Below are 11,828 nucleotides of genomic sequence, written 5' to 3'. Positions count from 1 at the left end.
TAGGCACGGTTTATAGAATAGAGCTTAAGCCCAGGAATCGCACCTAACTTTAGAGATGGCCATTTGCACCAACTGAAACGTGCTACAAACGTACATCCCCGTTATTCTATAACGATGTGTGTTAATTTTAGGAACACCCCCGTTATGCTTATGCCCCTCCCATTTCTGCTCCCCCTTTTTCTGATTACGCATAAATTATAGGCGTGGACCCCATGCGTAAATGCCAATTAAATCTAATTGGTGCCAATAATTGCTTGTTAAAAAGCCAATTATTGGTGCTAACCACCTCACTACTCAATTAAAGTGCACGCATAAGTTTTAGCAACTTTTATAGAATTAGGGGGTCTACACAAAATTACTACCTCTGATGGTATTAATACATCCTAAGAGATTTTCTGCAGCAAATCCCATGACAAGATGTGCAGAAGATCCTTATTTGTTACTGTGGAGGATTCTGGAGTTCTCCCTGATCCATGTACATACAATAATACTCCGGTGACATTACCCCATGGATTCTATATATGGTGATTAAAACTGCGTGCTCAGATTTGGGCGCACATTTTAAATGAGTAACGAGCTGATAACTAGCAATAACTGGGCACCAGGGGTGGCCCAAGGCAATCTGCTGCCCAAGGCAGGGATGAGATGCTGCCCAGACCCGGTCTGGCATCTCCCCCTTCCCTCCTCAACCCTCTTCCCCGTGTTTATCTTATGTTTTTCTTTTCCAAATGGCCTCTTCACTGTACTGCGTCCCGCCTCTGAGGAAACAGGAAGTTCCATCAAGAGGCGGGCTGCAGCAGGGAGATGAGGCCGGTGCCAGAGGCAGGGCAGCCTATGGGAATCGCTCCCCGCATTTTGGAAATGAAAAAAAAAATAAGGTAAAGGTTGGAAGGGAAGAGGAGAGTGCCGCCTGAGACCCCCGCCTCAGTTGGCCTAATGGTAGGGCCGCCACTGCTGGGCGCTAACAACCAATTATTGCAGTTAATTGTCTCCAATTAGGATTTGTGCGCACATTTTGCTAAGCTCTGTTCTGTAAAGATCTGCACACAAATCTTTCAGCACGCAACTGAAAGGGGGCGTGGCCATGTGAAGGGCATGGGCGGGTAAGAGGCGTTCATTAACGATGCACTTAGTCTTACAGAATGCTGGAGATCTGCTATAAATTCATGAGCCCAAAGTTAAATGCAGATCCCGCCACTACATTGCTATTCTATAAAGGCTGCCCATCCAGAATACCGTTCCGTGCCGATTGTTTTTTTCCAGCATCAAATTTTGAGCACCATTTAGCGAATCTAGTCCTGTGTGTTTCCACAGAATTTTATCAGATGAGAAGGGACCGAAGCAGAAATCCCAGACGATATTATGTTTCGGACATGACTCATGTCCAGAATGTGTGGGTCAGTACCCAAAATATTATTCCTAGCTTGCTGCTGGCACTGCCCTGGAACAGCGTGAACCTCTTGGCTCTCAGTGTGTTTCAGCCACTTGGTCCCCAAACTCCTGCACTCTTCTCATGAAATTATGAAACTGTGAGAATTTAAGAGTTCAGACACAGATAGCTCAAACTTGAAGGCGGGACATGACTGCTGGGGTCTGGAAACTGGGAGTTGGATACACAAAACTCTGAAATTCCTGATTTACGTGTGTAGTACTCTCACTTTGAGCTACTGAGAAAAGGCAGGAGAGCTCAATCCAAATCCCTAAACCCCTTTACATTAGAATCTCAATTCCAAATGCTTACTATATAATAATTTCTGGCTGTGGAGTAGCCTAGTCGTTAAAACATCAAACTGAAAATCAGGTAAACCATTCAAATCTCACTGCTGCTCCTTGTAATCTTGGACAGGTCACTTAACCCTCTATTGCTTCATATACTAAACTTAGATTATAAGCATAATGGATGCACCTGAATGTAATTTACCTCAAACTATTGACAAAGATGTGAGTTAACGTTAAAAGAAATAATAATCTCTCTATATAAAAGGCACCACCAACGTTCTAATTGAAGCCTCCAGCTGGAAACTTGAGGCGCCAGAGATATCCGGTTTGCCACAGACTGTCAGCCCCGCCCTCGCGTCAACATCATGACGTCGAGGGCAGGTAAGGACAAAACCAAAGAAAACCTCCACGCTGGCTGCACGGTGCACCCCCCCCGCCCTCCTCCCCGACACGGCGCTCCAGCTGCCTTGCTGCACCCCCCGTCCGCCCTCCCTCCCTCACCTGGACACACAGTCGCTGCTGTCCTCTCCCTCCCCCCTCCCGAATCGCCGCTGGACACCAGTCCCTCCGCCCACAGTCACCCTCACCCACCCTCCTCTCCGATGGACACTCGCACCAGCCGCTCGCTCGCCGTCCCGCCGCCCTCCCTCTCCTCTCCAAGTCCACGTTACGAATCTCGGACAGGACGAAGAGGGAGGGTGGCGGGACGGCAACCGACTGGCTGGTGCGAGTGTCCATCGGGGAGGAGGGTCGCTGACGGTGACTGAGCCCGGAGACAGCACGGGGTCCACCGGCAACTCGCCAGGGGGGATGGACGGTCAGAGCACCGGTCCCACTCCAGCGCGCCCAGGGGTGTGCTGGTAAATTGTTAACAGGGGGCTCTCTCTCGCCAGCAAAGTAAAAGAGAATTCAGGAGGGGCCCAAGCCCACATTTTGGGATCCATTTGTTAAAGTAGCCATGGAGAACCGGCTCCCAAAATTCTTAAAAACTTAACAAACGGCTCTCGAGAGCCTGTGAAAGCCTGCTCCAGCACACCACTGAGCGCGCCCCTCATCCCCCTTCACTCAACCCAAACCAAGCAAATCTAACACATCCTACTCCAGGATCAATGCGCCAATCACGTCCACTGTAAGTAACGAAGCCCATTCCTTAATCTCTGTTTCCACTCAACCACGCTGCCGTCATTCTCATACACTCATAACCACAGAAACCTAACAGCTGCTGCTCCACATTCGCCTTTTTAAATTCTTGCTCTATCACAAACAACTCTACAGCTATTGTAACTGGGTGGGAAGGTGGCCCTCGAACTGGGAGGGTGGGGACACCCTTGGACTCGGACACACCCTGGTACTGGGACGACCCTGCAACTGGGAGGGAAGGGAGGGGATGCCCTTGCAACTCGGAGGCAGGGACAGGGCACCCTGGAACTGCGAGGGAGGGAGGGAGGGAGGGAGGGAGAGAGGGGCCCCTGCCACACACTCTGATTCTCATACATACACTGTCACTCGCACCCACTCACACTCTCTCTGTCACACACACACACACACACACACTCTCACACATTCGCTCACTCTCACACATACACTCTCCAAGGAAAACCTTGCTAGCGCCCGTTTCATTTCTCAGAAACGGGCCTTTTTTACTAGTAGTAAAATAAGAGGCAGTGTGACAAGAAAACCTAATTTTTATCCACTTTCCGTAAACTTGTAGGCACCTTGCGCAGCAGGTCAGCGTGGCTTTGGACAAGCTCTGCATACTTTTCCTTTATCTTGGTATAGCGCTGTTCGTTTGCCTGGGCCTTCCCTGCAAATAAAGAACAGGCCATGGATCAGGTTCACCGAAGATATGGTCACAGAAACTGCTGGTGTTTGGCAAGGATTGCTTTCAGTAACCCCCCTTTTCTTTTAGGCTCACATTTTCACCGTCTGTACCTTCCCCCCACACCCAACTCAAAAGGGAAGTGTGATGTCCCTCCCTCTGCTCAGTGCCCAGGGAGGTCGCTCTTCTTGCCCGTCCCTTGTGATAGCCCTGTTTACTGCTCTCCTCAGAAAACTACAGTATCATTCATGGTTTCAAATTTAAAGATAAAACTAAAGATAAAAACTTAATAAAGATAAAACTTTCAAAGTGGAGCGAATTTCATTATATCATTAGAATCTCAAGTCAATGCAGTACTGTGTACAGTTTTTTCAGGCTTCGGCAGGTTTGTAATATACGATCTTTATTTGCCAAAAAGCATTTTTCTATTTTGGTCCAGGCATAGGAGCCAGCTCTGTGGGTGCTTGAGCACCCCCAATATTGAGAAAATTCCTTGTATATGTCCGGGGGTGGTTATTTCCACTGGGCTTAGAAGCCCCTATAAAAGTTGGCTCCCATGGGTCCAGGCACTGATCCCGTCCCATTTAGTCTACTGTAATGGATTATACTATTTGTGTTCAGTTGATTTAACATTGCTGCTAAAATGATTTTTTGCCTTAAAAGTTTTGATAGGGCAGCTCCCTTGCTAATAAATCTGCATTGGTTACCTTTTCAGGAGCACATTTACTTTTAAGTTAGCTTGTTTGATATTTAAACTATTTGATGGTACTTGTCCAGAATATTTAATCGGTTTGTTCCTCATTTCCTCTTCACTCTAACATTTCGCAAGTAGGGTCGTCTAGGTTATTTTTCTTTCCTTCTTTTTCTAGAATACAGAAATCCTTCATTTATCAGGCAGTTCAGATCTAGTGAGCTCTTCCGTCTACATTAAAAAAAAGTTACCATCTTATTTGACCTTTTGAAAGGAGTTAAAAACATATTTATTTAGGAAACATCTATTAGGATAAACCTCTGTTCTTTTTCTTTTGTATTGTACTGTAGTACATCTCTGCATGCTAGACTGAGAGCTCAGCTGTTTCCTGCTTCGGGGCATGTGAACAAGCTCCGCCTATTCGTCCTGACATCAGACACTGTCGAGTCTTAAATCCCTCCAGTCTAAGCTCCTTTACCATCCCCTGCACGGTAGACGAAGCGCAGCTGTTTCCTGCTTCAGGGAGTGGGAGCAAGCTCCTCCCATTCATTCTGACGTTAGATGCGGTCGAGATTTCATCTCCGTGCACAACGGTGTGCCACCGCTCGGCACATCGCCTAAGGTGCACCTCTTAGTGTGCTTCTTTGCACACTGACTGGCGCAGCGACTTTATTTCCAGGGTAGATTCTGTTATCGTTTTAGAAAACGAAGTCTCTCCTGGTCTTAAGTCTTAGGACTTTTAAGGCCCTGTTTACTAAGGTGCGATTGCGTTTTTAGCGCATGAACAAAATTTGCACGCTCTGTGTAGGCATCCACATGAATATTATTAGCATGCGCTAAAAACGTTAAGGCGCCTCTATAGTGCGGCTTAGTAAACAGGGCCCTTAATTTTTAGTGGTGCTTTGTGGGCAGAATGGATAGATGGGCAGCTTGGGAACAGTACTCCTGTATATATTATTCAGTAACAAGAGGGAATTCAGGGAGATTAGCTGGCAGTCCTAATTTCATAGATTGTTCAACACAGGGGCGTGTCTGCGTGGGGCCACAGGGGCCTGGGCCCCCGCAGATTTCGCCCTGGACCCCCCTACTGCCGCCGTGGGTACCTTTGCTGGCGGGGGACCCCAACCCCCACCAGCTTCCTCCTGCCGCTGCGAGGTTTTTTTTAAGTTCATCGGGATTCGTCCTCCGTCACTCTGTGCTGCTGTTCAAAGAAGCTGCTAGCTGAATGCAGTTTTCGGATTGAGTCTGACGTCGCTGCTGCACGTTGTACATGAGTCTGACGTCCTGCACGTACAACGTGCAGCAGCGACGTCAGACTCAGTCCGAAACTGCATTCAGCTAGCAGCTTCTTTGAACAGCAGCACAGAGTGACGGAGGACGAATCCCGATGAAGAACTTAAAAAACCTCGCAGCGGCAGGAGGAAGCGGACCTCGGCTGGTGGGGGTTGGGGTCCCCCACCAGCAAAGGTACCCACGGCGGCGGGGGGGGGGGGGGGGGGGTCGGAAATGGCGGGGGGGGGGGGGGGGGGCTATAATGTGCCCCCTCACTCTGGCTTCGGCCCCCGCTACCGCCGACTTTCAGATACGCCCCTGGTTCAACACCTTTGCCAACAGGAAATTACTTCTAATATTGGAAGGAGAAAGAAAAGGGGGACTAAAACCTTAAACTTTACAATTTGAACTAATTTGAAGAGAGTGTCTCTATGAACTTATGATTCTGATTTACTCCCATTCCATGTTTTTATACAAATATAAGATCAGTACTCAACAAAATAGAGATAGTTAAAGATTTGCTAAGTGAACATCAGATAGGACTATTATTTATAACAGAATCCTGGTTGACTGTAAGGGGTGATCCCAGGTTAAATGAATTATGTCCTTTGGGTTATAAATTAGCTAATGCACCAATCTCCCTGAGTTGGAAATCTTGGCTTGTGCAGTTAAGGATGAAGCTTTTAAAGATACATTTTGCTGAATACTAACTTATTGCCCACCAGGAAAATGGCCAGCAAGCGAGAGATATTTTTATTGACTATATATATTTTAGGAATGTGGTTAATTATAGCTCAGTTTTAGTATTAGGAGACATTAATTTGCATTTGGATCAGATAGATGATGCTAAGATGTTAAGACTTTTTTAATATCCTGGATTGACTGGGTTTAACATTTTCGGCCGGGGAAATCACATGAGAAAGGGCACTTTTTGGATTTTTTGTAAGCCAGTACGTTGGTGAGATCATTACTTGGTTGAATTTATCATTAGATGGAGGGAGATTGAGAAAAAGAGAATAAACAAGTCAAATATGCAGTTGAAAATGACAAGGGGCAAGATCGATCAAGTTAAATTTTGGAATAAAATGGATGATTTGACTTTTTCAGGTATTTTGAAGGAAGATAAACTTTTCTGTGAATTGAATGTGAAGAGTGAGTTAGTATTGACTATTTCCCCACTGACAACTAGAAGAGTTAGAAGGACAGAATCAGGTAAGTGGTTTGATGAGGAGTTGAAGTTACAGAAATGGGCTTTGCAGGAAAAATCCTACAGAGGAGATGGAGGCAAGAGAGTCATAAATATAAACACACTATTTCATCTAAAAGGAAATAATTTTATTCAAAGATCATAGGGAGGGAAAAACTAGATACTAAAAATATTTTTGGCATAGTTAGCAAATTGTTTGAAGTAACATAGTAACATAGTAGATGACGGCAGAAAAAGACCTGCACGGTCCATCCAGTCTGCCCAACAAGATAACTCATATTTGCTGCTTTTTGTGTATACCCTACTTTGATTTGTACCTGTGCTCTTCAGGGCACAGACCGTATAAGTCTGCCCCGCACTATCCCTGCCTCCCAACCACCAGCCCCACCTCCCAACCACCGGCTCTGGCACAGGCACAGACCGTATAAGTCTGCCCAGCGCTATCCCCGCCTCCCAACCACCGGCTCTGGCACAGAGTGTATAAGTCTGCCCAGCACTATCCTCACCTCCCCACCACCAGTCCCGCTTCCCACCACCGGCTCTGGCACAGACCGTACAAGTCTGTCCAGCACTATCCCCGCCTCCCAACCACCAGTCCCGCTTCCCACCACCGGCTCTGGCACAGACCGTACAAGTCTGTCCAGCCCTATCCCCGCCTCCCAACCACCAGCCCCGCCTCCCGATCTTGACTAAGCTCCTGAGGATCCATTCCTTCGGCACAGGATTCCTTTATGCTTATCCCACGCATGTTTGAATTCCGTTACCGTTTTCATTTCCACCACCTCCCGCGGGAGGGCATTCCAAGCATCCACTACTCTCTCCGTGAAAGATCATTTAACTAGATCTAATAATTTTTCTTATCCGTTGCCCAATTCAATTTTTTTCAAGGATAAAGTATTATCTTTAAGAAGACAAGTTAATGTACTGGATATTCCTGAATCAGTCACAGACTGTGAAGTTGCACTGGATAGAAGTTGGAGCAGTTTTGAAAATATAGATTGTAGTACGACTAAACGTTTGATGAAACGGTGTATACACTGAATTTCAATAATGAGAACAGTTGCATCTCAAAAGATGTAGGAAAGTTATAAAAAAAACACTCCAACCCCTTAGAAAGCTGGGCTAGTTTAGCTAAATTACGGGTCCTTTTACTAAGGTGAGCTGAAAAGTTCCCTGCGCTGGTGTAGACACGTGTAATGGACGCATGCAGGTCCATTTTTCAGCGCACCTGCAAAAAAGGCCTTCTCAGTGCACAGAGCCCTCAGCCTAAGCCATAGGCCATTGTGCTGCTGCTCTTTACTTGGTTCCTTTATTTTGTTTGTTTGCTATGTTTCACTAAACAAAGCAGAGTTGAACCACCTACACCAACATCCTGCAGCCCCAAATGCGAAGCCGAGAAACAAAACCATAAAATCTTGAAAATGTCAGAAAGAATACACCTGAGATGGGTGGGCTCTGTGCCAGTCTGGAGGGACTAAAGGAAAGTAAATTAGCGTGTAAGACCTCATTTCTCCTTCCATACAATCCCTCCAGACTGGCATTGACAGAGGGGAAGTACCAAAGCAGTGACCATTAAGGATGGGACCCCCAAGCTCTGCCTCAAAGACTCGAGCCCTGAAAACTGCATCCCACCGAGCCTGCACATCCACCTGATAGTGATGCGCAAAGGTATGCAAAGAGGACCACACCGCTGCTCTACAAATCTCAAGAGGTAGCACCAGGGAAGCATTCCGCCTAAGAAGCCGCTTGACCTCTAGTGGAATGGGCTTTAACATGGTAACAGAAAATGATGGCAGATAAAAACTTGTACGGTCCATTCAGAAATGGTGGAATCAACTTTCCTTTGAGAAGATAAGCCAATGAGACAGACTTCTTAATGCACCTGTCAATAGTGGCTTTGTTTGGCAGCTGCCTCTCCTTTCCTATCCCTACGGACATCGAGCCAGTGTAATTGCTGCTGCTCCAACGATCCATTATGCTCTCACAACACTGGCAGAAGCACTGACTGACATGAAAATCTGACACCACTTTGGGGAAAAAGGAAGGCACAGGCCACAGAACTACCTTCTTAGAAAACAACAGAAAGTGCTTCCTACACGAGAGAGCCTGCACCCCGAGATCTGTCATGCTGAAGTGATAGTCACCAAGAACACTGTTCTCAAAGTAAGGTCCTTAAGTGTAGTCTTCCAGAGGTTCAAAAAGAGCCAACACCAAGACTAACAACACGAGGTTAAGATCCCAAAGAGGGTGAAGCGGACGGTGAAGTAGCAGCCCTGAGAAAATGGACCAAATCCTGCTGGGAAGCTAAAGGTTTGCCCTTGATCATACTATGGGAACACGCCAAAGTCGCTACCTGCACTTTAAGGGAAATCAAGGCGACAGCCTTGTCCAAGCCATCCTGCAAGAAATCCAGAAGATTTCAACATTGCAAACTGGTGTTTGTGACACCAATCTTTGAAGATATGCCACAGCTAGGGAGGTAGATCGCTTTCTAGAATACAAGAGAGTTGAGATCACCCTACCTGAATACCCTCCCTTCCTCAAGCACGCTCTCTCAAGAGCCAAGCCATAAGACAGAATGAAGAAGGGTCCGACATCTTCAACAGATCCTCCGAGACCGGAAGCTGGAACGCTTTGTCCACCATCAGCCGCACCAAATCTCCATATCAGGGCCAGAGCCACCAAAACCACTGGTTCACTGTGGAGTTCGATTCTCTGGATGACTCTGCCCAGGAGAAGCTGGAGGGAGGTGGAGGAGACATATAGATGAGCCCCAAGAGGGCTACTTCTGCATCAGGGCACCTAAACCTTCTGATAGGCAGTCCTTGCATCTGCTGAAGAATCAGGGAACTTTGGCATTGAGGCTAGCCACCATCAAGTCAATGACCAGAAGGCTCCACTTGCTCACAATGAGTTCAAAGGGTTGCAACTCAGGCTCCATTCTCTGGGATCCAGAACATTCCTGCTGAGAAAATCTACTTGGACAACATGAACGGCAGACAGATCCACTTGATGATGTTCTGCCCAGGCCATGAGAAGGGCCACCTCCTCTGTCAACAGATGGCTTTTTGGTGCCCTCTTCACAATTCACATTGGCCATCACTGTAGCGTTGTCTGACTGGACCCGTTGGTCTTGAAAGGACTGCAGCACCAGATGGACCGCTCTGGTATCCAGTCTGTTGAACAGTCGAGCCACCTGGCCTAGATCATGGGCTCCCCAACCCTTGAGGCTGGTGTCTGTCATCATAACTGTCTACTGGGGGTAATCTAGAGTCATGTTTCCTGACAGAATGTAACGTAGATGGTGGCAGATAAAGACCAGTACAGTCCATCCAGTCTGCCAAACAACATAAACTCATTGCATATGGTATGAAGTGATACGTCATATGTATACCTGATCTTCATTTATCCTTGCTTTTTTTGGGGCATAGACCGTAGAAGTCTGCCCGGCACTGGCCTTGTTCTGAAATTTCTGAAGTTGTTGTCAAAGCCCCCGAAAAGCTCCACTCCTGCCCATCCAAATCTAATTCAGCCTTCATCAAGGCACAGACCATAGAAGTTTGCTCAGCAATGGCTTTCCTACCTAATCTCCCCCTAAGCTTCTTTGGATCCGATCCTTCTAAACAGGATTCCTTTGTGTTTGTTCCACGCACTTTTGAATTCCTTTACAGTTTTCATCTCTGCCACTTCCTGTAGGAGGGCATTTCAGGTACCTACCACCCTCTCAGTGAAAAAAATACTTCCTGACATTATTCCTTAGTCGGCTCCCTTTCAACTTCAATTCATGCCCTCTAGTTCTACCACCTTCCTGTCTCTGGAAAAGGTCTTGCTACGTAAGCCCCCTACCATTTTCGTCACTTTTCTCTGAACCACTTCAAGTCTTTTCACATCCTTAGCAAGATAAGGCCTCCAAAACTGAACATAATACTCCAAGTGGGGCCTCACCAGCGACTTATACAGGGGAATCAACACCTTCTTTCTTCTGCTGGTTATACCCCTCTCTATGCAGCCTAATATCCTTCTGGCTGTGGCCCCTCCGTGGTCCACACAAAATTTGTATACCCTGCCAGGTCTAGACTGCTTCACTGACAGAATGCGCACCTTTTCAGCCTGTCCACGCTCATCGCAGTCACACAAATGCTGCACTCTCTGCTAACAGAAACCCTTTCCAAAGATGCCCAGACCTCCTGCCACTGAAAACTGACTAGAAGGAGGGAGGCCTGGTGCTGCAAAGAGAAGGCTGATAAGTTTTTCTTTCTTTCTTTCTTAAGGCAGACCCCCACAGGCTCTCAAGGATGCCTGTCCGCCACTAGGTAGAGAAGACCAGTCAAGGCACAAACAGGCACTTTAGGCAGGGGGAGGGGGGACGAGACCCGCCAACCAGGTGTGTCACCCCCAGGAAAAAGGAGACCCCCTGTGGGCCTCCATCCCAGTCCAGCCATGAGCGGAAAAAGAAAAGGAATCTCTTTTCTTTCTTTCTTTTTTTTCCCTAAACTCTCAGAGAACTCTAGGCATAACTACCAGACTGGGACTGCACAGGGTTATCACATCCACCATCTGCTGGAGACTGAGAAAGACTGTCTTTAGACGGACTGCACAGCCTATTTCTAGACTTAGAAGCCAGTGGTTCTCAGTCTCCATCTGATGGAGGGAATACATAACCCATGGAATATCATTTTTATGCATTTATGCATTTAGTTCCCCCCCACCCCCCGCCCAGTGTCCTTTATGGCTCTCTTAAATTCTATGCCCAACTTCATCCCCATTACCTCTGCAAACACAGCTACCTACCAACTTTTCAATTCCCATGCTCATCTATTCTCCAGCCCTCATACTGCTTCTTTTCTCACTCCTTGTCTTTCCCTCATTTCTATCCTCTATATCCCACTCCCCAGCCCACATTTACTTTCCTCTATCATGTCTTCACCAGCCCTGGCTCTTTCTCTGTCACTCGCCCCCTCCCCTGTCTTCATTTCTCCTTTAGCTCCTCTTCACAGCCTCTAATCTCCTCCCCAGCCCTCCAAGTTCATTTATGCCATCTCTCCATCTCACCTCCCCAGCCCAATCTCTCATTCTCTTCTCAAACCTTCCAACCAGCTATGGTTGTCCCAGTCTCAGCA

At 47.1% G+C, this 11,828-nt stretch overlaps 1 protein-coding gene across 2 annotated transcripts in view; it reads right to left on the bottom strand.

The window, feature by feature from the left end:
• HIP1 (huntingtin interacting protein 1) overlaps positions 1–11,828 on the bottom strand; it is a 320,025-nt gene that overhangs the window by 102,958 nt on the left and 205,239 nt on the right. For both annotated transcript variants that reach the window (XM_030222554.1, XM_030222555.1), the window contains exon 15: positions 3,435–3,523. In XM_030222554.1, the coding sequence (XP_030078414.1) occupies positions 3,435–3,523 (89 nt within the window). The remainder of the gene's footprint in view (positions 1–3,434; positions 3,524–11,828) is intronic.

Source organism: Microcaecilia unicolor, chromosome 13 (assembly GCF_901765095.1).
Source record: "Microcaecilia unicolor chromosome 13, aMicUni1.1, whole genome shotgun sequence".
In the NCBI taxonomy this organism is placed as follows: Eukaryota; Metazoa; Chordata; class Amphibia; order Gymnophiona; family Siphonopidae; genus Microcaecilia; species Microcaecilia unicolor.
The sequence above is the reverse complement of the archived record's forward strand: the minus strand, read 5'-3'. Positions and strand labels throughout refer to the sequence as shown.